The 27,994-nt window shown below is 46.1% G+C and overlaps 1 protein-coding gene across 3 annotated transcripts in view; it reads right to left on the bottom strand.

The window, feature by feature from the left end:
• The window catches only part of l3mbtl2 (L3MBTL histone methyl-lysine binding protein 2), a 39,596-nt gene that overhangs the window by 1,633 nt on the left and 9,969 nt on the right, over window positions 1-27,994 (bottom strand). For all 3 annotated transcript variants that reach the window (XM_066707238.1, XM_066707235.1, XM_066707236.1), the window contains 11 exons: window positions 27,421-27,538; window positions 27,174-27,308; window positions 24,224-24,312; window positions 23,782-24,043; window positions 23,538-23,614; window positions 22,998-23,102; window positions 22,714-22,861; window positions 17,288-17,370; window positions 16,936-17,170; window positions 16,718-16,777; window positions 581-694 (listed from right to left, as the gene is read on the bottom strand). In XM_066707238.1, coding sequence (XP_066563335.1) covers window positions 581-694; window positions 16,718-16,777; window positions 16,936-17,170; window positions 17,288-17,370; window positions 22,714-22,861; window positions 22,998-23,102; window positions 23,538-23,614; window positions 23,782-24,043; window positions 24,224-24,312; window positions 27,174-27,308; window positions 27,421-27,538 — 1,426 coding nt within the window. The remainder of the gene's footprint in view (window positions 1-580; window positions 695-16,717; window positions 16,778-16,935; window positions 17,171-17,287; window positions 17,371-22,713; window positions 22,862-22,997; window positions 23,103-23,537; window positions 23,615-23,781; window positions 24,044-24,223; window positions 24,313-27,173; window positions 27,309-27,420; window positions 27,539-27,994) is intronic.

Genomic DNA, 27,994 nt, shown 5'->3' with positions numbered 1-27,994 from the left:
TCAAGGTTCTGTTGTTCTGGTGTCTTTAGTATTTACTACTTTGTTCAACAAAGTAGTTGTAACATTAAAAAAGACACTGAACACCAGGATATATTCATCAAGGTTTTTACACCAATTCACAATTTCCGTCACTTTTTCCATATTGAATAAAATACAAATTAAAGTTAACACACATAGGCTACGTCACCGTACATACAGATTATTATGATTAAGGTGCTTTTACTGGAAGGTTAACATGTTTCATGCAATTAAAATCAATACAACTGTGTGCTTGTAAAAATTAAATAAAAACATGATAACTGTTCAACATAACATTTTAAACTACAAGGGGATGTTTTATTTTGTTTATAAGGATTAACTGTAAAAAAAAAAAAAAAAAAAGTTGGATTTTCATTCAATTCTATTTAGTTACACTAGTAGCTAATGTGACATCATAGATACCTTATGCAAATTAGCACCAACAAAGCGGTAATGTGTTCTGAGGTAAAAATATACCCTTCAGGACAGCCCAATGACTGACTGACCGACTGACTGACTGTATTGCAAGACTGTGAGAGCAAGGAGGAGGGGGGGCACTCACTCTCTTCGTCAGGGATCTCGGTCTTCAGCTGCTCCAGTGAGGGTGCGTGTGCACGGGGGGGCGGGCGGTTTTTGGCAATTAGTGATGCTAATTTCTTCTTCACCAATCTCTTCTCTGAAAGAGTGAGCGAGAGAGAGAGGGAGAGAAATAGTGAATATTATAGGTACTTACACTACAGTACAGTAATTACAGTACACTAATGCCCCTTTACCACTGGCACATCTGACCTGACGCGGAACCAAGCTGAGCTGAGCTGGCCTGGCATGGGTCAGGGGTGTATCCACTGCAATACCCGAGCCAAGGTAAATTATGTCACACGCTGTGGATGTCAAGAGTTGTGTGCCTGACGCTGAAAGACAGGCGGGTTTTCCAATAGTGAGAGAAACCTTTGTCCAGCAGGGGGCTTTTTGAGCTGTATTTGACAGTCTTTCTTTTTTCCTTGCAGGGAGCTGATCCATCAGGCCAGACCAGACGAGACGGGGAGGTGCCGGTTGACAGAGCTGCAGAGTCCTGGGTCCTTGGAGCGGTCCGGAGGCCGAGGCGAGTGGAGATTGGGACGGACCGGGAGCGACAGGGGACCTAGCCAGAGGAGTCGGAGGACTCCTCACGGAGTGGGTCCCACCTAGAAGCCCGGCCGACCATCTACCCGGAGCCCGGCCTGACCAGGACTGCTCCCCGCTGACGTCACCAGCCAGGATCCAGGAGAGGCCTCGGATTCCAGGGACCGACCAGGCCGATCGGCAACGTCCCTGAGGGAGGCCTCCTGCAGCCAGGGCCCGGACTTCTCCCCGCAAGGCCCGCTCCCTGCAAGAGCCCCGGAGGTGGAAGCTGCTCCCCAGCCAGGTGGACTTGCCCCGACCTCCGGATTGAGAGCCTCCCGACCCTTCTCCCAGGTAGGAAAAGCGCAGCATGGCCCAGCGAACCGCCGGTGTGAGGCGCCATAATGCGGTGCGCTTCAGCCGTGAGGCTGGAGCCGAGACCGCGGCCCTCACCCGGCTGGAGTTCAGCAGGTCCGTGCTGCAGAGGGGCCTGGGCTTTGCCCCTTCTGAGCTGAACTGTGTGGTAAAACTGCCTGGACCTAGGGACGTGTTTGAGGTGAGCTTTAAGAACCCTCAAGTGCTGGAGAGTTTTTGGAACCTGTATAGGGAAAAAAAAGACAGCATGCCCCTGAATGACTTTGTGGTCGACGCCCTGACAGATAGAGAAATTAAAATTGTAACTATTCAGTTTTATAACGAAGCAGTGGCAGAACATGATGTAGAAGTATGGCTGAGGAGACACTGTGAGATCCTGTCTGAAACAGGAGAGTTAATGATGAGGATGGGGTCTGGACCGGTGCTCGGCGGTGGCAGGTGCGCCTGCAGGTGGAAGTGGCCGCCATCGGCGGAGTACGCCACCTGCCAAGCACCGTGGTATTAGGAGCAAATAGGGGGCTTGTCTTTTATCATGGCATGCCCAAATTATGTAGGAACTGCGGGGCCCTGGGTCATTTAGCCGCAGCCTGTACTGTTGTCAAGTGCAAGGTCTGCGGCGGAGAACATCAGACCAGGGCCTGCAAGCAGGAGAGGGCCTGCAACCTGTGCGGTGGGGGAGGGCACCTCTTTAGGAATTGTCCCTCCTCCTATGCAAATAGGGCGCGGGCCCTCGGGGGTGGTGGAGAGAGAGAAAATCAAGCGGAGGCTCCTCCAAAGGTGATACCCCAAGATGGGGGTAGAGAGGAAACAATCCTCAGGAGCCTCATAGGCTCCCTCTCTGACTCTGGGTCAGAAGTGGAGGCAGAGGGAGAGTGGACAGTGGTAGCGGGGAAGAGAAGGAGGGCAGAGAAGAGGAGCATGGGTAGGGGGGGTATGATGAAAAAAAGGGTCCATTCTGCAGATTCTCCCCCCCCTGCCGGCTCCTCCCCCGCTCCAGAGTCCCCTCCCTCTAATTTCTATACGCCCCACTCTGACTCCGGAGAGGAGAGTAGTGGGCCTTCTCCACTGCCCCGAGTGGGCAGCCTGGTAGATGAGAGGCCCCCTAGAAATAACATTCCTCCTGCCCCACAACTGAGACTCTCCCAGGGGAGGGGTCAGGTATGCCCTCCCGGCAGTAGTGGGAGAGCCGCAGGTCCTCAAGAGACGAGAGTCGGCGCCAGTGTCCTTTCCCAGAAAGACATCAGGGACGTGATGGTAAGGTCACTGGCGCTGGGGGAGGAGGCCTGCGGCGGCAGACAGCCGGGAAGGGAGAGACCACCCCCTCCCCCACCATTAGTTAAAAAAACAACTAGCGGGGTCTACACAGTTTTCTCCCCAGTTGTACATAAAGCCTCTGCCCTGCCATCTGTTCGTCGGGCCTCGGCCTCAAAGGAACCAGGGAGAACCTCCAGCACCACGGGCCCTGAGCCCAGTGGAGTTTTGCCAGCCTTACCGGGTGGCGGGAGCCGAGCCCCCCCCATAGTCTTCCTAGAGGATCAAGCGGTGAGGCAAATGGTTGAAATGATGGGTGCTAGCGCTAAGCTAGGTGAGGGAGAAGAGAGGAGTGGGGAAGAGAAAGGTTTCTTTACATGATTGTTACGGAGCGGGTAATTGCCCTCACAGCCATTATGGCATTAACTATCATTTCAATAAATGTGAGGAGCATTGCTGAGGTGAAAAAGAGGACCGATGTTTTAAACTCTCTGGCTGGAATGAAGGCAGACATTATTTGTTTGCAGGAGTGCGGCATCCCGTTCCAAAAAGAATATAAAGATCTCCAGGACACTTGGACCCTAGGAGAATCCTTCTGGTCGGGGTCCAATGTGTCCCGAGCGGACGGGATTGCCGTACTCCTGAAAAACCCCTTCTTAACAGTAAAAACATTTAAGGTTATAGAGGCGGGCAGACTGGCCAGCCTCGATTTTAAATACAAGGGGGCTGTATTGAGGCTGGTCAATGTCTATGCCCCCACCAGCCAGAGAGAGAGGGTCCTCTTTCTCCCTCAGCTACGCCCGCTCCTGATCGGCACCTTGCCAGTTATCATTTCAGGTGATTTCAACTGTGCTCTGAGGGATGTAGACCGGAGTAAGCCCCGCAACGATAGATCCAGCAGGGACCTCGCTGCGTTCGTGGAGGACTTTGAACTCTGCGACGCAGGTCGGGACCTGGTCCCCTTGTTCACCTGGGTGAGTTCTTCTGGCTCCTCCTTCTCCAGGATAGATCTCGTCCTCCTCAGCAAGCCACTGGAGAGGTCCGCCATGTCTTCGGAGGCGGTCTTCTTTTCAGACCACAGGCTCCTGACGACAGAGGTGCTCATTCCGAGCACACGGGAGTCGGGGCCTGGGGTCTGGAAGCTCAACACCTCTCTGCTCGATGACCCTCGTGTGATTAAGACCTTTAGCAGACGCCTCGAGGAGTGGAGGACCCTGAAGGACCTTTTTGATTCTCCCATAGAGTGGTGGGAGATGATGAAGAAAAGAACCAAGGGCTACTTCATTCAGCTGGGGAAACGGAAAGCTCGCGAGAGACGGGCGAGATATTACCATCTAAACGCCCGCCTCCAGCGCCTGAGTCTTTTACAGCTCAGAGGCTTCGATCTAGCTGAGGAGGTGGCCCGGGTCAAACTGAGTCTCTCCGCCCTCTATCGGGAGGAGCAAGAGAAGATCAAGGTCCTTTCCAGGGTCCGCATCATGGAGGACGATGAGAAATGCAGCCGCTTCTTCTTCAAGAAAACGAAGGAGAGGCGGCCTGCAATGTCCTCCATGATCGACTCCTCGGGGCAAGAGGTGGAGGGCAGAGAGGCTGTTGAGACAGTGGTGCGGGATTTCTACAGGGAGTTGTACGATCAGAAGGTGGTGGATCAAAATCTGATCCACCACTTTCTGTCCCTGTTGGAGTCCCGCAATGAGGGGGACGAGGAGGAGGAGGAGGATCCAGAGATCACCACCACTGAACTCTCCCAGGTGATAAAGAGTCTTAACTCTGGAAGGACACCGGGTCCCGACGGGATCCCTGCTGAGTTCTATAAGATCTTTTGGGAGGTGCTTAAGGAAGATCTGGGCCAGGTCCTGGGGTCGATGTACAGAGAGGGCAGATTGGCCCCTTCGATGAAGAAGAGTATCCTCTCCCTTCTTCACAAGAAGGGAGACCCGAAAGATCTGAGGAACTGGCGGCCAGTCAGCCTCCTGTGCACCGACTACAAGATACTGGCCAAAGCACTGACGCTCCGGCTGCAGCGGCCACTCCCTCAAGTCGTGGGTCCCGACCAGGTCTGTGGTGCCCGGGGGAGATCGGCGGCCGACAACGCCATGCTGCTCAGGGATGTCGTGGCCTACTCGAACGAGAGAGGGCTTCCCCTGGTCCTAATCAGCTTGGACCAGGAGAAAGCCTTCGACAGAGTGGGCCACGAATACCTGCAGCTCGTTATGGAGAGGATGGGTCTCGCTCTTGGCCTGAGGAAGTGGGTCAAGATCATCTACAGCGGCCTAAGCAGCAGGGTCCTTGTGAACCGCCACCTGACCGAACCATTTCCGGTCAGGTCGGGGGTCCGGCAGGGATGTCCCCTGTCGGCCCTGCTGTACGTCCTCTGCTTGGAGCCGTTCATGCAGGCGATCCGCCGGGACGTCCGGGTGACAGGTTTCCATCTCCCGGGTTCCGGCGGAGAGCAACTGAAGGCCCTGGCCTATATGGACGACGTGGCTGTGGTCTGCATGGACGCTCCGTCCGTGGCCAGGGTCGAGGAACTGCTGGACGGCTTCTGCAGGGCGACGGGGGCCGCTGTGAACAAGGCCAAGAGCGAGGTCTACCTCTCCAGGGCATGGCCTGTCGGCCGGGGCCCGCCGACCGTGTTCCCTGTGAAGCCGTCTATCAAGGTTCTGGGGATCACGATCGACGGGACCAACACGGGCACCCGGAGCTGGGAGGAGGCCATAGCAAAGGTCCAAAGGAAGATCCACGGCTGGAGCACAAGGACCTTGACGATGGCTGGTAAGGTGCTGGTCGTAAAGGCCATCCTCTTCCCGATACTCCTCTACGTAGGAATGATCTTCCCCCCAGACAAGGTCATCGCAAAACTAGTGACCCGAATTATATTTCGGTTTGTCTGGGGGAGCAAAATGGAGAGGCTGAAAAGAGTGCAGATGGTGAAGGGTACCCTGGACGGAGGCAGGGGGGTCCCGGACGTTGTGCGGCTGATAAAGGCGCAGGGGCTGGCCTATGTGGTCAAGAACATCCAGGCTGCTGGCAAGAAAGTGAGTTTCATGAACCGCTTTTATTTTGCCAGCAGCCTGAGACCATTCGGCCTCTGCGCCATGGATAACACCAGGCCGCACTCGTGGGATCCCCCGCCGTTCTACAGGGCGCTCCGAGCCTTTGCGCTCGAAGTAGGCCTCCATAAAGTCGTGCTGGCCTCCTGGGATTACAAGACCATCTGTAGTCAGATGAGATCTACCCAGGAGACCAGCCGGATAGAAGATTTCCCTCCCGAAACCTGCCGGTTTATCTGGGCTAACGCTACGCACGTTTGCCTCACGAACACGCAGAAAGATGTCTCCTGGATGGCTGTGAGTCGGTGTCTCCCCACCCGAGTGTTCATGCACAGAAGGGGCATAGCTCCTTATGACACCTGCCCCTATAAGGGTTGCCTGGGGAAGGAGACGGAGGCTCACATCTTTAGTGAGTGCCCCTCCGCCCACAGGGTCTGGCTCCTGTTTTCTCCGTTCCTCCACAGGTTCGCCGTTCCTGCGCGGGCGACCGCCCAGCAGATCTTGTATGGTCCGGCCAAGGGAATCTCTTCATCTACCCTGAGGTGCTGGTGGCGTGTCGTCTGCGCAGTGAAGCAGGCACTGTGGGAGGGACGGAACATCTGTTTGTTCAATAAGCAGGAGCTGGACCCGATCGTCATCGCGCGGAGGGGCATGGTGTTTGTAAGAGACTATGTCAATCTGGAGGTCCATCAGAGGGGCAAGGAGGAAGCCTACAAGAACTGGCGTATACAAGATCTGGGGGAGCTTAGGATCCCATGATGGGACCCACCTCCGGGGACGGTCAGTTCCCCCTGCTGGAGCCCGAGTCCAAGATCTTTTAAAGATTTTACGGCTGATTGTTTTTAAAAAGATTTAAAAAAACCGAATCTTAATTGTTTTTAAAGATTTAGTTGTTTTTAAATCACATTGTTCAGGTTTTTTTTTGGTATAGTTTTGTTATATTTTGTTGTCAAATACATTGACCGTTTTGGGTTTAATTTAAAATGCATTAGACCTTTTTTGTTTGTTTTTTCTTTTAATTGTTTCTTTATTTTGTTTAATGCATTTTCAGTTATTTTCAATGTATTTGACTCTTTTGTTGGTGTGCAGTTTTTGCTTTTATCACGTTTGTTTTGTTGATTTGAGCACGTTTATTTTAAAGTTAATTGTTTTAGTTTGTGTTAAAATCACAAAGATTTTAAATTTTTTTAAGTGATTTTAAGGACTGACATTTTAATGATTTTAATCAAAAGTATTAAAAATTGAATTGTTTTTTATTTACGTAAATGTAAAATACTCAAACCCAATAAACAGTATTTTCCACATGACAACAATGGAGGATCTTGAGAGTGTGGTTCCTCTTGTAATTTAGTTTTTTAACTAAACGGAAGTGAAACGAACTGAGCTGGCTACCAAACTGTAATACTGAAGCTGCAAATACATACATAAAACATTCTGAAATGTGACAAAAACAACATATGAAAGACTGTTAGGATTTCAATTCTAGGGGAAGTGACCCAAATAAGCCCACTTGCTCTTTTATTTTGAAATACAAAAACGACAGGAAATTTTAGAAGGATGATCTGTTTCACAGCAAATGCATGAAGTTGTTACTGTCATGTTACTTTTTATTTGGAGCCAAACACATTTTTTGTTCTGGAGTTATGCTGCCACTGTGCAGCAGCATTTTTAGAAGTCATCCCAAAACATTGCTTTATGAGGGGCCCGAAGAAGCCATTTTTCTTGAATTTGGTGACCAAACTTGGTGAACATTGATAAGAATTATAAAATTAAGAGATTAATAAATCAAATGAAACCTTATATGATGAATTTCACTGGTATTTAAAAGCACTATTTTGTATTTGAAAATATACATTTCATGAGTTTCTGACCACATTGTCAGAATGATGGTCACACAGATTCGAACAACAAAAATTGAGAAGAACTGTTGATGACCATAGTAAATCAAAACATTTTAGAAGCTTATTTAGATAAAACAATATTTAATGTTCCGTCAGTTATCATAATCTACAAATGTAATTGTTTTTGTCATATGATCTTAAAAGGAACAGCGCCCCTGACATGCCTATTAGCACATGGCTTGAAAGCAGAATCATTTAATTTGGCTCCCATCTCACCTCACCCACATCCTCCAGCCACCGAACAAGACAGTGTTTGGTGAAGTAAAAAGTATGGATGATCTGGGCCGATACCGATACCCAATATTCATATAACGAGATCGGACGATACCAACATTTTCCTATTATTTATTTGCCTATAGAATGATAGCAGGTCTTGGGGGGGACTGCAGTTTGTGTGCGTCATTAATATTTTGTTAAAACTACATGAGTAGAATAGAACAAATTGGATGCTTAGTCAGATGCTATAAAAGCCTCACCCTCAGAGAGAACTATTGGTCCGAAATATCGACCATTTTAAAGCAATTGACCCATAACCGTTATAGTAATTTCTTGCCATATTGGCCTGATAACGATCGGTGCATCCCTAGTCAAAAGGAAATGGAGGAAAGAACTGAAAATTTGAAAGGAGGAATTCCCTGTGAATTCCCCATGGCTCTCAAGCCAGAAAACATAATCGTTGGCTTTGAGAGCCCTGGAATATTCCCTGTGAGCCAGAGCTGGGTGGACAGACAAGTGTCCACAAATCATGCTCTTTTTTCTAAAGCACCTGCACAGACTTCCACAGCCCCAACAGCCCCGGCCCCAACCCCAACAACCAGCACACCAGCAGAGCAAATTGTGATGGAAATTAGTCTCAGAAGATATGAAAATACTATTTTAATTGGTTAGGTTTGTTATTTGAGGTCTGAATTCAATAATCTATCAAATATTAAGTGCTTAATCAATAGAATTTGAAGAATGTACTGTTAAAACTTGTGGGCTTATTTGGGACACATGTGGGCTTAAAGGGTACATATGTACCTTATAAACCCACTCCGGATTTTTCACTTGTCCAATTAAATAAATTAATTTAGTCAATTTATGACAAATTCTACCACAAGTGTTTAGATGGGAGATTAATCTTTGATTTAATACCCACTTTACTGGGAAGAAATTAACATATTTATAAGAAAACATGTAAAACTTATAAAAATGTTGGTGGGCTAAAGTGGGCTTAATCACTTCCCCTATTTGTTAGGCTATAGTATCGTTTAGGTAGTCACTGAACCCTGATAACACTGGTCCACAATTTTTTTTAAAGTCATCTGCTTCAGAGATTAAATGTTCTATTTATTGTGGATTTTGATGTGCTGAATTCAAATATGACAATTAAAAAAACTGATTGGCTACTGTTCCCAAGATATTTAAGCTTTTACATTTTACATCTATGTATATTGTGTAGATAGTAGAGTTTTAATCATAAATTGTAAACCTAGGTCTTTTCATGCATTTATGGTTGCTTTAGTTTAATATCACCTGTCAGGAGATTCCACTGCTGCAGACTGGAGCCCAACAGATCTGCCTCACTCCCTGACAAGGTATTTTCAGTTCACCTGGTGTTACTAGATATGGTTCAGAGGAGGAGGATGGGAGAAAATCTGGGTCATGTGACCTGGATGGTTCAGGACCAGAAGTTTCATCCTCTTCCTCTTCCTCCTTTGACTCAAGTGAGAATGATTCTGGTGCATCAGGAACCGGCAGTCCTTCTCCGTGAGGTACTGGGCATATAGCTGATAGATTGTTTTTTCTTCCACTTTTTTCTTCTTTGAGATACCTTTCACAACCGGAGGCACCATGCAAAAGTAACAATTGCTGATATGATCGGTTGGCTTTCTCCACATCATTGGCACTGCAATAGGCAATTTTCCTGTTGATTTATTGAACAAGTGTTGCAGCATATGTGTACTGATCTCCAATTTTGAAGCCAAAATAAAGGTATCGCCTTTCAAAACCATAGTAGTTATACTGCGCTTTTAAGATGCAAAAGTCACTTCACCACAAACATAGCAGACGTTATCTGCATTGTTCACACAAGTACAAGGCATGTCTGTTCTGTTCATGTCTGCATGTCTTTGGCTATACAGAAACGTGTCTGACAAATAAGAGAGCATGACACTGTATAGCGTCTAGAGCTGATAGAAGGCAATTGGTTCAGCAGAGTGATATAAGTTATGATTGCAGCATCCATGACTTCCAGGAATAACATGATGCAATTCATATCATGTATGACGCAATACCAGGTTCAGATTGCATCATTCGCTGTTTTGCTCAAAAAGCAAGTACTGTCCAAACCCAGTCATATATTTATTCATAGATCCAGTCAGAGATGTATTTGAGTCATTTCTGGTTTAAATTGAGATCCCTTCCCTTTATAACTCACTTATCCTTCGCCATTCCCAAGTCAAGAGTCGTATATACTGACCCAGTAGCATATCTTGAAAACTAGAGCCAATCAACAATTTTAAGCATCATTTTCATTCTCAGTGACCCAGAATTAGTCAGTTTGATTAAATTTATTTTGGAAGCATTTTGGCTGTAGACCAGTGTATTCCAGCATGCACTGAAACAGTAAAATTATATAATAATTATGTTTAAATATTGATCTATATATAACATTGTGAAAATACATATTAGCTTTTAATAGGAAAGTCTAAAATGTTTAACGTGGCTTACTGTAACCATTTACATCCTAACTTCACAAATTACATGACTGACACCATATTATTATTATGATGATTATTATTATGATTATTAATTTCTTGGCAGACACCCTTATCCAGGCTGATACACCAAAGATTGGATGTTTAAAGCGATATTAAATCATACGCATCTTGTTAAGCCCTATTGTACCCAAGTGTGTGGTGCACTTAACACGCTTATTGTGCTTTATTGTATTGGGAAATGTGAAGTTGATTGTGTTCAGTTAAACACCAGGTTTTTTTGTATATAGTACTGGTAAAGTTAGGATCTAATTGGTTAAGGGACTGGGTCCCTTTAAAAACATGGCAGCAGGGTCAGGACACTACATTGTCCAGAATCCACTGCTCTTGCATTAGTGGGGGAGGCGGAGCCAGGCACTACATAAAGAATCAGTGCAGAGCAGTGGCCGTGGGGAAGAAGGTTGTTTGTGTCTCTTCTAACAAAGAACCATGGACTTTCCCAACATTGCTAGGGCGTAGAGACACAACTACAATGTTCAATGCAAAACTTTAGAGGTGAGGAGTTAGAGTTGTGTCCGGCGTATTGAACTGTTTATGAGGATTGTTTGTGTTTGTTTTATGTACTTTGCGGAGGTAAACGTGTGTGACTGTGAGAGACAAACAGGGGCGCCAAGTCCTGCACTCCCCTGCGTGGTTGACACTCACCAGCAGGGGTGCTATGTCCTGCACTCCCCTGCTTACTCCATGCTCACCAGCAGGGGTGCTATGTCCTGCACTCCCCTGCTTACTCCATGCTCACCAGCAGGGGTGCTATGTCCTGCACTCCCAGCTAAAGACGACTATGAATCGGGTAACTACTGCTGTGATCGGAGTGAAGAAGCACCCTAGCGGCCCAACTACAGGCGGGGACTGGTCACACTTGGTGTCAGCAGTGGGATCTTGAGATGACGGCCAGCAATTCCCTCTCTCCCAGGTTAAGGAAGGAACATGGCAGAGCTAGACACGCTCGTCAGAGCACTGGTAGCAGCAACCTCAGCACAGCAAGAGAATACCAGGGTGCAACAGCAGACCAACTGTACTCAGCAGCTTGAGGTTACCCCGCAGGAAGTGGCCTTCATAAGGGCCCAACTGGGTACAATGGCGACTCCTACTACTAGTGCTGGAGCTATATGTCCCTCCCATGTCTTGCAGAAGATGACAAATGAAGATGAGGAGGCCTTCCTGCTGGCCTTTGAGTGGACTGCTTCCAGGGAGGCGTGGCCCCAAGTTAAATGGGCAGGGATTGTGGCACCTTTCCTGTTGGGGGAAGCCAAAAGGCCTAACATGATTTGGCTCCGGATCTTGCAGACGACTACAAGCACCTCAAAGTTGAGCTAATAGTGCTGAAAAGATAATGGAAATATTAGTCATGGACGGGTACTTGCGAGCTCTGACCACCCCCTTGAGAAAATGGGTGGGTCAGGGAGACCCAGCCAATGTGAATGAGTTTGTGAATTTGGTCGAGCATCCGCTTGCCTAGGAGGAACTCTCACGCCAGCCCCAGCCCCAAGTCTCCAGGAGCAGCACCTCATGGAAACCCAGACCTATGGGGAAGGCGGGTAAACAACCGGCAGTGTTGGGGGGGGGGGGGGCGAAGAACGGCCTAGTATCGTGAAGGGACTGGGGATAGATCAGGGAGATGGTTCCGGGTGTCCCAATTATAGTCAGTACAGGTGTTTTAAGTGTAATAACATAGGCCACATAGCAAGAATGTGCTCCACAGTTGAAAATATGGAATGCAATGTTTCTAATCAGATTTGTGGAAATAAAATTGTGTTAGAACAACCAGAGGGGACCCACCCCTACTTAATCAAAATAAAAGTGAATGGGAAGTGGGCTGAGGCCCTTGCAGATTCAGGTAGCCCATGGAAGGGGGGGGGGTTTGGGTTCACTGATGGTACAAACATGAGAGTATATTGGGGCACATTGAACAATCAAGAACCAGTAGAACAGTTGTTAGTACCACGGGCATATCAAAACCAGGTCCTACACCTCACACATTCAAACCTGTTTGGGGGTCATTTGGGTTCAGAGAAAACTTTGCAGAGGGTGTTATGAAGGTTTTATTGGTTGGGCGTGAGGAAATCAGGTGACAGGTATTGTAAATCCTGTCCGGACTGTCAATTAGCCAGTCCTAGACCAGCTCTGAGAGCCCCACTTAAACCTTTTCCCATAATTGAAGTACCTTTTGATAGAAAGCTATGGACCTTGTAGGACCCCTGAACAAGTCTGCACGGGGTCACGAATATACACTCACCTAAAGGATTATTAGGAACACCTGTTCAATTTCTCATTAATGCAATTATCTAACCAACCAATCACATGGCAGTTGCTTCAATGCATTTAGGGGTGTGGTCCTGGTCAAGACAATCTCCTGAACTCCAAACTGAATGTCTGAATGGGAAAGAAAGGTGATTTAAGCAATTTTGAGCGTGGCATGGTTGTTGGTGCCAGACGGCTGGTCTGAGTATTTCACAATCTGCTCAGTTACTGGGATTTTCACGCACAACCATTTCTAGGGTTTACAAAGAATGGTGTGAAAAGGGAAAAACATCCAGTATGCGGCAGTCCTGTGGGCGAAAATGCCTTGTTGATGCTAGAGGTCAGAGGAGAATGGGCCGACTGATTCAAGCTGATAGAAGAGCAACTTTGACTGAAATAACCACTCGTTACAACCGAGGTATGCAGCAAAGCATTTGTGAAGCCACAACACGTACAACCTTGAGGCGGATGGGCTACAACAGCAGAAGACCCCACCGGGTACCACTCATCTCCACTACAAATAGGAAAAAGAGGCTACAATTTGCACAAGCTCACCAAAATTGGACAGTTGAAGACTGGAAAAATGTTGCCTGGTCTGATGAGTCTCGATTTCTGTTGAGACATTCAGATGGTAGAGTCAGAATTTGGCGTAAACAGAATGAGGACATGGATCCATCATGCCTTGTTACCACTGTGCAGGCTGGTGGTGGTGGTGTAATGGTGTGGGGGATGTTTTCTTGGCACACTTTAGGCCCCTTAGTGCCAATTGGGCATCGTTTAAATGCCATGGCCTACCTGAGCATTGTTTCTGACCATGTCCATCCCTTTATGACCACCATGTACCCATCCTCTGATGGCTACTTCCAGCAGGATAATGCACCATGTCACAAAGGTCGAATCATTTCAAATTGGTTTCTTGAACATGACAATGAGTTCACTGTACTAAACTGGCCCCCACAGTCACCAGATCTCAACCCAATAGAGCATCTTTGGGATGTGGTGGAACGGGAGCTTCGTGCCCTGGATGTGCATCCCACAAATCTCCATCAACTGCAAGATGCTATCCTATCAATATGGGCCAACATTTCTAAAGAATGCTTTCAGCACCTTGTTGAATCAATGCCACGTAGAATTAAGGCAGTTCTGAAGGTGAAAGGGGGTCAAACACAGTATTAGTATGGTGTTCCTAATAATCCTTTAGGTGAGTGTATACTAGTCATTGTGGACTATGCAACCTGCTACCCAGAAGCCATTCCCCTTCTCAATCTGACTTCAAAGGTAATAGCAAATTAACTCATGCAGGTGTTTTCCTGAATAGGTATGCCCAGAGTTCTCACTGATCAAGGGACAGCGTTTATTAGCAAGATTATTAAGGATCTATGCACTACACTTCAGATAAACCCATTCAAACCTCTGTATACCATGTCAAACAGATGGATTGGTGGAGAGATTTAATAAGATGCTAAAGTCCATACTCAGAAAAGTAAGGATGGGAGGGATTGGGATTTACTTCTGCCATACTTAATGTTTGCTGTCAGAGAAGTTCCCCAGTCCTCCACAGGATTTTCCCCATTTGAGTTATTATATGGTCGTCAGCCCCGGGGTATACTTGATATTGCCAAGGAGACATGTGAAGCCCAGATCTCCACAGGCCAAATATTGTGGATTACATTATGCAAATAAGATCGCATAGCTAGAGTAAACCCTATTGTGAGGTGGACGCAATGTTACAATTACACGTAATAGAAGCATCCTCTAGTTCCTGGAACAGCCCCATAGTAATGGTCGCCAAACCCAACAGAACTTGGCGATTTTGTAATGATTTTCGGCAATTGAACCAAGCCTCCAGATTTGACTCTTATCTGATGCCCAGGGTAGATGAGTTCATTGAGAGGCTGGGTTCAGCAAAGTATATTACGACCCTGGACCTTACCAAAGGATATTGGCAAATCCCTCTCAGTCTGGATGTAAGAGAAAGGACGGCCTTTTCCACTCCCCAGAGTCTGTTCCAGTACAAAGTGATGCCATTTGGCTTACATGGCGCACCGGCCACTTTTCAATGGCTTATGTATAAAGTCTTATGACTTCATATCTCATATGCATCAGCATACATTGATGACATTGTTATTTTTATGGAGACCTGGGAGGATCACCTTGAGAAAGTAGGAGTTGTCCTCAAGTCTCTCAAGGAAGCCTGCCAACCCTGAAAAATGTTTTGTTGGTCTCCAAGAGGCAAAGTATCTGGGATTCGTGGTAGGGGGCGATAAAGTAAAACCACAGGTAAACAAGATAGAAGCCATTAAGAAATGGCCCATTCATAAGGATAAAAAACAGGTAAGGGTGTTCCTTGGTCTAGCAGGGTATTACGGTAGGTTTGTTCCAGAGTTCTCCACAATTGCAGCTCCGCTGAATTATTTAATTAAAAAGACTGCTGCCATTAGGGTTAAATGGTCCCCGGAGGCAGATTTAGCATTTTGGGTGATCGAGGAGTCATTGTGTCTCACCCCGGTGTTAATGGTTCCAGATTTCTCCCACCATTTGTGGTACAAACTGATGCTTAGGATGTGGGTATAGGAGCGGTTTTATCCCAGATTGTCAAGGGGGAAGAACATCCGGTAGGATATCTTAACAGGAAGCTCTTGCCTCGAGAACGGAAGTACGCGGTAGTGTAGAAAGAATGTCTAGCTGTGAAATGGGCCATTGAATCCCTCAGATATTATCTCTTGGGGAAGGAATTCACTCTGGTGACCGACCATTCTCTGTTACAGTTCATGAAAGATAACAAGGAGACGAATGCCCGGATCACAAAGTGGTTCTTGGCTTTGCAATCGTACAGGTTCACCATTGAACACAGTCATAGATCCCAAAATGCGAATGCGGACGGTCTATCCCAGATGCATGGGGTTAGCAAGGCCGTTGCACCTGGTAGGTTGGAGCTGAGGGGGGGTGGATGTGTGAGAAAAAGGGAGCAGTACATTAAGCCACATGAAGCGTGTTCAACGTTAAGCGCCACACACGCTTGGCTACAATAGGGCTTAACAAGATATTAAAAGCAAAAGTATCACTTTAAACATCCAGTCTTTTAAACCTGGATGGTGCCAGGATGGTTACATTTCATGAACAGTAAGTCACGTTAAGCATTTTCTACATTTTAGACTCTCTCCCTTTTGACAGTGTAAAATAAAATGCAGGTCGAATCTTGTTAAAACGAAATATCTCACAATTAGGAAAATATGTCAATTTGTCCAAGTCCCAGCTGATTAGTAACACGAGTAATGCTACTCTTTCAATACAATGACATTTCAGTACAAGTAAATACTCTGATTTTCCCTGTAGGTAGATTTGACCTGTATTATTAGTTTACTTGTAGGAATAATTTTGTTTGAAGAATCCATTAAAAACTTGTCTAACCAACAACAATTCTACGCTAAGCTATTTCAAAAGCTGTGTTGCAACATGCAAATGTTTGGATTAATCCTTGTTACCATGGTACTGTACTGTTATAAATAAATAAACATATACATCATGAGAGGCGAGAGGCGAGAGAATAAGAAAAAAAGGTGAAGTTAAATATGTAACTTACAGATAAAGGGCTATCGCTCAAAACAATCTGTAACATATTCATTTAAACTCTTTCTGTAGAGTAATCCTCAGATTACTGAGGATTATCAGATTTTTTACCAGTATTTAAATAGCAGAGTAGTTTGTTAATTATTTGTAATGTATTTTATGAATGTATTCAGTATTTGTAATGAATTTAAACCTAGTAATCGGGTTGACTGACGCTACATGATGAGTTCAGTGAACTCCTCCCCCGACCAAAATTCACAGCCAGGTTTCCGGGTCGGCTCGACAAAACTGCCAGTGGGTAATGTGCCAAACCGTGCCAGACTGTTCCCAGTTCGGGTCGGATATGCCAGTAGAAAAGGGGTATAAAAGCTTAGTACAGTAAAGGCACAGTGCAGTACAGAACCTCTAGTTACAGTTAATATACAGACACATTAACCAGTCTGCTTACTTTTCCGTCCCAGGGGCTTGTGTCTCCTTGGTTGGTCCTCCTCAGTGTCAGCTGCCTCCTCTGGGAGAGAGAATAGTGAGACATACTACACTCACTGCATACACTGTATGAACTATATTCTCTATGCACACTGCACTAGAACACTCTCATATACATGTACACTCTGTACACCCACCCTCCCTCTTCCTCCCTCCACCCTCTCCCCCCATCTCAGTTACCGGGGGCAACGGGGGGCTGCAACTGGTAGCCAGTGATCTCGCACCACCCGGGGGGGTAGATGTCGGGGGACTGGCAGTCGGCCCACTGGTCGAACCCGGAGCCCCAGCCGTCAAAGTGCAGGCGCAGGAGCCGGCCCACCGCCCGCGTCACTGTGGCAACGCAGATGAGGCGGGGCTCCATCAGGTCCACTGCCTCCAGCTTCATCCCTGGCACCAGGCCCTGACCGGGGCAGTCCTGAGAGACAGAGGGGTAAATATAGACACAACCTTACTGGGAGAGAAGGGGAGACCATTGCAGTGTTGACAGAGAGAACACACACAACCACACGCACACACACACAAAGTCTCTCACAGTGTTGAAAAGGCGTGCGGGAGCAGTTTTCGAACCCGTGTCCTCCAGATACTGAGTCCAGCTGAATGACTTCTTATCATAGGCTGAAAGAGAGAGAAATGAGAGAGAGAAAGTAAACATAAAGGATATGTAGAAGTCTGTGAGTCTATGCTCTAGTCCCTCACTGTCAAGCTTTTCTGAATTGTATTGCATTTGAGACAGACAGAGACAGACACAGACACACACACAGCGAGAGAGAGAGAGAGAGCTAGCTGTATCTTGGTGTTATTTTTTAACATATTTACTTAATCACACTAATTGCTTGGCAATTTGTGTTAATCATTTATTATCTATTATTCATATTTTATTAATATTATTTTACAATTAATTGTATTTACGTGATTTTTTACTTACATATATATATATATATATATATATATACACTCACCTAAAGGATTATTAGGAACACCATACTAATACTGTGTTTGACCCCCTTTCGCCTTTAGAACTGCCTTAATTCTACGTGGCATTGATTCAACAAGGTGCTGAAAGCATTCTTTAGAAATGTTGGCCCATATTGATAGGATAGCATCTTGCAGTTGGTGGAGATTTGTGGGATGCACATCCAGGGCACGAAGCTCCCGTTCCACCACATCCCAAAGATGCTCTATTGGGTTGAGATCTGGTGACTGTGGGGGCCAGTTTAGTACAGTGAACTCATTGTCATGTTCAAGAAACCAATTTGAAATGATTCGATCTTTGTGACATGGTGCATTATCCTGCTGGAAGTAGCCATCAGAGGATGGGTACATGGTGGTCATAAAGGGATGGACATGGTCAGAAACAATGCTCAGGTAGGCCGTGGCATTTAAACGATGCCCAATTGGCACTAAGGGGCCTAAAGTGTGCCAAGAAAACATCCCCCACACCATTACACCACCACCACCAGCCTGCACAGTGGTAACAAGGCATGATGGATCCATGTTCTCATTCTGTTTACGCCAAATTCTGACTCTACCATCTGAATGTCTCAACAGAAATCGAGACTCATCAGACCAGGCAACATTTTTCCAGTCTTCAACTGTCCAATTTTGGTGAGCTTGTGCAAATTGTAGCCTCTTTTTCCTATTTGTAGTGGAGATGAGTGGTACCCGGTGGGGTCTTCTGCTGTTGTAGCCCATCCGCCTCAAGGTTGTACGTGTTGTGGCTTCACAAATGCTTTGCTGCATACCTCGGTTGTAACGAGTGGTTATTTCAGTCAAAGTTGCTCTTCTATCAGCTTGAATCAGTCGGCCCATTCTCCTCTGACCTCTAGCATCAACAAGGCATTTTCGCCCACAGGACTGCCGCATACTGGATGTTTTTCCCTTTTCACACCATTCTTTGTAAACCCTAGAAATGGTTGTGCGTGAAAATCCCAGTAACTGAGCAGATTGTGAAATACTCAGACCGGCCCGTCTGGCACCAACAACCATGCCACGCTCACAATTGCTTAAATCACCTTTCTTTCCCATTCAGACATTCAGTTTGGAGTTCAGGAGATTGTCTTGACCAGGACCACACCCCTAAATGCATTGAAGCAACTGCCATGTGATTGGTTGGTTAGATAATTGCATTAATGAGAAATTGAACAGGTGTTCCTAATAATCCTTTAGGTGAGTGTATATATATACAGTGAAGGAAAAAAGTATTTGATCCCCTGCTGATTTTGTACGTTTGCCCACTGACAAAGAAATGATCAGTCTATAATTTTAATGGTAGGTGTATTTTAACAGTGAGAGACAGAATAACAACAAAAAAATCCAGAAAAACGCATTTCAAAAAAGTTATACATTGATTTGCATGTTAATGAGGGAAATAAGTATTTGATCCCCTATCAATCAGCAAGATTTCTGGCTCCCAGGTGTCTTATATACAGGTAACGAGCTGAGATTAGGAGCACTCTCTTAAAGGGAGTGCTCCTAATCTCAGCTCGTTACCTGTATAAAAGACACCTGTCCACAGAAGCAATTAATCAATCAGATTCCAAACTCTCCATCATGGCCAAGACCAAAGAGCTGTCCAAGGATGTCAGGGACAAGATTGTAGACCTACACAAGGCTGGAATGGGCTACAAGACCATCGCCAAGCAGCTTGGTGAGAAGGTGACAACAGTTGGTGCGATTATTCGCAAAAGGAAGAAACACTAAATAACGGTCAGTCTCCCCCGGTCTGGGGCTCCATGCAAGATCTCACCTCGTGGAGTTTCAATGATCATGAGAAATGAGGAATCAGCCCAGAAATACACGGGAGGATCTTGTTAATGATCTCAAGGCAGCTGGGACCATAGTCACCAAGAAAACAATTGGTAACACACTACGCCGTGAGGGACTGAAATCCTGCAGCGCCCGCAAGGTCCCCCTGCTCAAGAAAGCACATGTACAGGCCCGTCTGAAGTTTGCCAATGAACATCTGAATGATTCAGAGGAGAACTGGGTGAAAGTGTTGTGGTCAGATGAGACCAAAATCGAACTCTTTGGCATCAACTCAACTCGCCGTGTTTGGAGGAGGAGGAATGACCCCAAGAACACCATCCCCACCATCCAACATGGAGGTGGAAACATTATGCTTTGGGGGTGTTTTTCTGCTAAGGGGACAGGACAACTGCACCGCATCAAAGGGACGATGGACAGGGCCATGTACCGTCAAATCTTGGGTGAGAACCTCCTTCCCTCAGCCAGGGCATTGAACAAGGGTCGTGGATGGATATTCCAGCATGACAATGACCCAAAACACACAGCCAAGGCAACAAAGGAGTGGCTCAAGAAGAAGCACATTAAGGTCCTGGAGTGGCCTAGCCAGTCTCCAGACCTTAATCCCATAGAAAATCTGTGGAGGGAGCTGAAGGTTCGAGTTGCCTAACGTCAGCCTCGAAACCTTAATGACTTGGAGAGGATCTGCAAAGAGGAGTGGGACAAAATCCCCCCTGAGATGTGTGCAAACCTGGTGGCCAACTACAAACGTCTGACCTCTGTGATTGCCAACAAGGGTTTTGCCACCAAGTACTAAGTCGAAGGGGTCAAATACTTATTTCCCTCATTAACATGCAAATCAATGTATAACTTTTTTGAAATGCGTTTTTCTGGATTTTTTTGTTGTTATTCTGTCTCTCACTGTTAAAATACACCTACCATTAAAATTATAGACTGATCATTTCTTTGTCAGTGGGCAAACATACAAAATCAGCAGGGGATCAAATACTTTTTACCCTCACTGTATATGTGTGTGTGTGTGTGTGTGTTTGTGTGTGCTTTTTGTTGTATTTTTCCTGTTTGTTATGCTTCCCCAGTATTACACATGGTTTGGCAATACCAAAGACAGAGGTCATGCCAGTAAAAGCTCATTCTGAATTTGAGAGAGTTACATAAGACAAACCTCAAAGAAAATCTGAAACTAAAACAAAGATAAATAAAATGGTTTGATGATGAATGCAGAGACATAAGGGAAAAACTCAGACCACAAAACCCAGATTTACGCCTCCGCTACAGTGAAAGCCTCAAACACTACAAACACACTGTAAGGTAGAAGAAAAACACACACCCAACAAACACCTGAAGGCACTGACAAAAACAGTCCTGGGAAAAGTGGATCAATTTAAGCACAACACTGACTGGAGAATTAGCAATACAGAACATATGGAAATTCCACCAGAAGATTTGAATAATGAACAAAAACCAATGACTGATAACCTACAAAATCTTTAATCTGCAATTAAAAATTAGCAAAACCCAGCTGACAGACCAGTGACTTAGCAGGAGCTCACAGAAAAACACACAACACTTAAACCTCGAAAAGCCTGTGGCTCTGACAGCACCAGAACGGAGATGCCCCCAAAATATGAGAGTGGAGACAAATTCAACCCAAATAAGTTCCTGTTCTACGCAAATTCCCTGGCCCTGCAGTCGCCCACAGAACAGGGGCTGCAGCAGAACCTGGCGCTGCTAGAGCAGGACTGTCAGACCTGGGACCTGGTGGTGAAGGAAAACAGACACCACCACACTGTAGGAAACGCCACACTGAAGCACAGCACACACTGCGCACACCTGGGCCTGGAGCACTGCACACACTGCACACACCACACACACCTGGGCCTGGAGCACGGCACACACCGCACACACGTGGGCCTGGAACACTGCACACACTGCACACACGTGAGCCTGGAACACTGCACACACTGCACACACCTGGGCCTGGAACACCACACACACATGGGCCTGGAGCACCGCACACACTGCACACACCTGGGTCTGACCATCAGTGCGTCAGGGAGCTTTAACCTGGCAGGGAATGAAGGCTAGAAGGGCCTTCAATGCTGCCAAAAGTAGGTTAAACACAATAAACACCAATCTAAATCTGGTCCAAAATCCTCGACAGTGTCATCCAGCCAATTTGTAATAAAATCAGTCATTGTGACTGCACAGCAGTGAGGTGTGGGTGCACTCAGTGAGCAGGACTACACAACATGTGACCTGCGCCCAATGGAAACCCTGCCTGCAGAGATCTGTTAAAACATCCTATAGGGGCAGAGCAGAACTCCCCAAAAATTAGGCCACTGCTCACTGCTCAACTCATCCAGAAGAGAGCACTGAAGTTCTGGATCCACCTGCAGGCGAGGCCCCGGACTCACTGCTGCACAAGGCCCTGAACACCAAGAGCTCAGCCAAGAGAACAGCCCCTCCATCAGCTGACCTTGAAGCTCACAACACTGACCCCTAACAGAGACAGATCCTGACCCAGTACAGACTCAGTGACCACAGCCTGGCCAGAGAAACAGGCTGATACAGGCAGACCTGACTGCAAAGAGAGGACCAGGACTGCGGTCACTGAGACAGGAGAGGTGAACACATTGATGCACGTTCTCCTGCACTGCAATAAATAGGCCCAAACTAGGGAAATATTATTTAAAATAACATTTATATTAATATATAAATAAATGCCCATCCAATTTTTGCAAAAATGAAAAACACAGAAAGACTGGCAGTCCTCCTGGGGGAGGGACATACTGCCCCACGGGTACACTGTGACACTGCACAAGAGTATAGCCTGAGAAGAGAGGAAATGTGCTCTATTATTATCATTTTATCTATAAACAAATATATCTATTTTCTTATTACTTTCGATAATGAAAAATAAACATATGTGTATATATAATGTAATTATTTAATCATTAATAGGATTATTTTCCATTCAGTTTATATTTCTTTAATTAACTTGTTTAGTCCTTGAATGTATTTATTTACTTTATTTTATAAAACATTGTTTGTGAAATTCTATTTTTGTGTAATTGCTTTGGCAACACTGTTAATGTAAGCACCTGTAATTGAAACTGAAAAGTGAGAGAGAGAGAGAGAGAGAGAGAGACAGAGAGAGAGAGAGAGAGAGAGAGAGAGAGAGAGAGAGGGCAGTACCAGGGGGCACCGTGAGTGTGATCTTATGCTGCTGGCAGTAGCCTGCGGGCAGGATGGCATGGGAGGACGCATGGTGACAGAACCAGGTTGACTCATCGTCCACGACTGAGGAGTCCACACTGACCAACACATACCCGTCCAGCAGCACCTGAGAGAGGGAGGGACAGAGAGAGTTGGTTTAGTACACACAGACTGACTGATTGACTGGACACTACAAAACATTAACCCTGCACTGAGAGGGAGAGGCGAGGAGACAGAGAGGGGTCTCTTGGGGGGTCACTAACCTTGCGGATGGTTGCTACGCAGATGTTGCCGAGGTTCAGCGGGTCGATGGCCTCCAGCTTCATCCCCTCCTCAAAGAACCCCCCCTCAGGAAACACTGTGCGTACCTGCAAGAGGGAGAGAGAGGGGGGGAGTGTATTACAGGGAGAGTATAAGAAAGAGAGACCGTGACAGAGACAGAAGGAAGAATGAAGGATGGAGACAGAGAAAGAGGTGGAGCGTGAGAGAAGAGAGAGACAGATAAAAGATTATTATTATTTATTTTTATTTCTTGGCAGACGCCCTTATCCAGGGTGACTTACAACATAAGTGCAATACAAAGTGCAAGAATACAGTTAAGTACAAGGCATCAAACATTACAAATTCAAACTTACATTATACAAAGCAATTCAAAATATAATACATTTTACAACTTCCAATTTACATAGGTAAGTACAGTAACTGAGATCATACATCCTGGAAAGTAAAAGCTAAGCTGTCAAGATGTTAGGTAACGATCAAGGGATAGAGATAAGATGGAAAGAGGGGGAGGAGTCTCTGACCTTTTTGAAGAGATGGGGTACACTGTCACAGTAGATCCTGCGGAAAGTGGGATGACTGGACATATCAACACGCTTCTCTGAGAGAGAGAGAGAGAGAGAGAGAGAGAGAGAGAGAGTCCATCAAAGTAATAAAGGACAAATATTTGCCAGCTTTATAGATTTTTAAATGGCATTTGATTCAATTTGACATACAGGACTATTTTACAAACTTCTAGTAGTCAGTCAGTGTCTCAGCTCCTCTCACCCAATGTCTTGATGCTGTGTCCCACTCGGCGTGACCAGCCCACGGGGTGCACCATGGGGCTCCACATGTGGCACCAGAAGTCCGTGTGAGCGTCGGCACCCCCCACGCCACTGCCGCCACCGCCCCCGTCCTCGTACAGCAGACGCAGACGCCCCCCAATCACTGTGTCCACCACAGCCGGGCGCGTCCGACTCAAGCAGGACCTGTCCACCACCTCCACTCGCATGCCCTGCCTGAAGGGGTACTTCATGCTCTCTGCCATCTGAGAGAGAGAGAGAGAGGTTAATATTGACTGACTGATTTACACACTGCCTGATTGACATGCTGACTGAGACAGATTGACTGACTGACTGACAGACACACTGAAAGACTGATACACTGACGGACACACTAAAAGACTAACAGACACACTGATACACTACAGTAGAATAGCTCTCTGCACCTTGACATAGAAATCCACAGGCAGGGTCCTGGACCCCACCAGCCTCTTCATCAGATAGGCCTTCCAGTCCTTAATACGCTCATGGACCGCTGGAGAGAGAGAGAAAGAGAGAGATGTTTACCAATCCTTATAACTATGTACACTGCTTTGGCAACACTGCTTACGATGGTCATGCCAATAAAGCATAGTTGAATTTAATTGAGAGAGGGTAAGAGAGATGGAGAGGGGGAGAACGAGAGAGAGGCAGAGGGAGTGAAGAAAGTAAGAGGGAGAGTGAATTGCACAATCAACATACAGTGCTGTAGCTCTGTGCTGTGTGTTGCTGTGTACAGCTCTGAGCTGTGTGTTTCTCTGTGAGTGTGTACCTGTGTGCTGTGTATGAGTGTAGCTGTGTGTGAAGTAGGGCTGGGCTGTTATAAGAAATTTGGGCGATACACAATACTTGTCTTTCTCCAAACAAGCTACAAAATAAGACCAAGACATTATAGAGAAAACAATGCAAAACTTACAAACAATACATTTATAAACAAATAAGTACAATAAAAAATGAGTACTGTATTTCAGTATTCCTGTAAAAACAATGTGCAAAATTAAAAATATTACATTGCAGTCAAACTAAATATTGATAAGAAACTATGGAATACATACTTGCATAAAAATGACAAAAACTTGATAATCGCTATACAAGTGTTTTGCATTTCGCACAAAATAATATATCGACTATATCGCAAAATCTCGATATATCACCCAGCCCTAGTGTGTAGCTCTCTGCTACAGTGCATCCGGAAAGTATTCACAGCGCTTCACTTTTTCCACATTTTGTTATGTTACAGCCTTATTCCAAAATGGATTAAATTCATTATTTTCCTCAAAATTCTTCAAACAATACCCCATAATGACAATGTGAAAGAAGTTTGTTTGAAATCTTTGCAAATTTATTAAAAATAAAAAGCAAAAAAAGGACATGTACATAAGTATTCACAGCCTTTGCTCAATACTTTGTTGAAGCACCTTTGGCACCAATTACAGCCTCAAGTCTTTTTGAGCATGATGCTACAAGCTTGGCACACCTATTTTTGGGCAGTTTCTCCCATTCTTCTTTGCAGGACCTCTCAAGCTCCATCAGGTTGGATGGGGAGCGTCGGTACACAGACATTTTCAGATGTCTCCAGAGATGTTCAATTGGGTTCAAGTCTGGGCTCTGGCTGGGCCACTCAATGACATTCACAGAGTTGTCCTGTAGCCATTCCTTTGTTATCTTGGCTGTGTGCTTAGGGTCGTTGTCCTATTGGAAGATTAACCTTTGCCCCAGTCTGAGGTCCAGAGCACTCTGGAGCAGGTTTTCATCAAGGATGTCTCTGTACATTGCTGCATTCATCTTTCCCTCAATCCTGACTAGTCTCCCAGTTCCTGCCGCTGAAAAACATCCCCACATCATGATGCTGCCACCACCATGCTTCACTGTAGGGATGGTATTGGCCAGGTGATGAGCAGTGCCTGGTTTCCTCCAGACATGAGTTCAATCTTTGCTTCATCAGACCAGAGAATTTTGTTTCTCATGGTCTGAGAGTCCTTCAGGTGCCTTTTGGCAAACTCCAGGCGGGCTGTCATGTGCCTTTTACTGAGGAGTGGCTTCCGTCTGGCCAATCTACCATACAGGCCTGATTGGTGGAGTGCTGCAGAGATGGTTGTTCTTCTGGAAGGTTCTCCTCTCTCCACAGAGACATGCTGGAGCTCTGTCAGAGTGACCATCGGGTTCTTGGTCACCTCTCTGACTAAGGCCCTTCTCCACCAATTGCTCATTTTGGCGGGCCGGCCATCTCTAGGAAGAGACCTGGTGGTTCCAAACTTCTTCCATTTATGGATTATGGAGGCCACTGTGCTCATTGGGACCTTCAATGCTGCAGAATTTTTTCTGTACCCTTCCCCAGATCTGTGCCTCGATACAATCCTGTCTCGACAGTCTACAGACAATTCCTTGGACTTCATGGCTTGGTTTGTGCTCTGACATGCAATGTTAATTGTTGGACCTTATATAGACAGGTGTGTGCCTTTCCAAATCATGTCCAATCAACTGAATTTACCACAGGTGGACTCCAATCAAGTTGTAGAAACATCTCAAGGATGATCAGTGGAAACAGGATGCACCTGAGCTCAATTTTGAGTGTCATGGCAAATACTTGTGAATACTTATGTACATGTGCTTTTTTCTCGTTTTTTAATTTTAATAAATTTGCAACGATTTCAAACAAACTTCTTTCACGTTGTCATTATGGGGTATTGTTTGTAGAATTTTGGGAAAATAATGAATTTAATCCATTTTGGAATAAGGCTGTAACATAACAAAATGTGGAAAAAGTGAAGCGCTGTGAATACTTTCCGGATGCACTGTATGTGTGTGTGTGTGTGTGTGTGTGTGTGTGTAGCTCTGTGGTGTATGGGTGTGTGTGTGTGTGTAGCTCGGTGGTGTATAGGTGTGTGTGTGTGTGTGTGTGTGTGTGTGTAGCTCTGTGGTGTATGGGTGGGTGGGTGTGTGTGTGTAGCTCGGTGGTGTATAGGTGTGTATGTGTGTGTGTGTGTGTGTAGCTCGGTGGTGTATAGGTGTGTGTGTGTGTGTGTGTGTGTAGCTCGGTGGTGTATAGGTGTGTGTGTGTGTGTGTGTGTGTGTAGCTCGGTGGTGTATGGGTGGGTGGGTGTGTGTAGCTCGGTGGTGTATAGGTGTGTGTGTGTGTGTGTGTGTGTGTGTGTAGCTCGGTGGTGTATGGGTGGGTGTGTGTGTGTGTGTGTAGCTCGGTGGTGTATAGGTGGGTGGGTGTGTGTGTGTGTGTGTGTGTAGCTCGGTGGTCTATGGGTGGGTGTGTGTGTGTGTGTGTGTGTGTGTGTGTGTGTGTGTAGCTCGGTGGTGTGTGTGTGTGTGAGTGTGTAGCTCTGTCCTGCACAGGGCACTCACACTGCGGTGGCACCAGAAGCTTGCTGTTGACAGCGCACCAGCCGATGGGGTGGATGTCCACGGTGCCCAGGTTGCACCAGAAGTCGTGGCTGCTGTCGCTCTCAAAGCCCTCGTACCGGAGCAGGGCCTTGTAGCCTGGAGACACGCGGACACACAGGGACACATGATCAGATGAAAACAGGCAGCACTGTATACTGCATATCATGCTGCAAAAGTATTGCATTAGCCAGTATAGCCCAGTTCAGACCTGCCAGTCTGATGATGGAAGCGATCCAGTAGACCTTGCTGGGCAGAACCGCATCGCTGTTCAGAACCTCCACCTTCAGCCCTACAGTGATGTCATCCCACTGGTCATATAGGGGCACCTGAAGAACAAACAGCAATGGACACTGAGATTGGGACAGATTTCGGGGGAGACGAGGCAGAGACTAAGAGACACTGAGAAACACTGGGAGAGACTGAAGAGGAGGGAGAGAGAAAGAAAGAGAAAGAAGAAACAAAGAGAGTCAGAGAGAGACGCACAGGAAGACCCCCATATTACTATGACAGTTTGAGGACAACTCCACTCTGCCATGAAAAAAGAAAAAACAGAAAAAAGAAAGAATAAGATTGAAAGAAATAGGACCAAGAAAATAAAGGAATAAATAGAAAAAATAAGAGGTCAGGGGTAGGGCTGAAAGAGTTTAAACATTTAAACTGTAAGTGTGGATAAAAAATATTAATTTAAAAAATGTAGTATATGTTTAAACCCCACTGCACGTTTCCTCATGTTACAGCTTTTTTACATCTGTAACTTACAGTACTTTTGCCTTTTTACATTT

The sequence above is a fragment of the Amia ocellicauda genome, chromosome 6, assembly GCF_036373705.1.
Source record: "Amia ocellicauda isolate fAmiCal2 chromosome 6, fAmiCal2.hap1, whole genome shotgun sequence".
Taxonomy (NCBI): Eukaryota; Metazoa; Chordata; class Actinopteri; order Amiiformes; family Amiidae; genus Amia; species Amia ocellicauda.
Note: the sequence above shows the minus strand (reverse complement) of the source record. Positions and strands in the feature narration are given on the sequence as shown.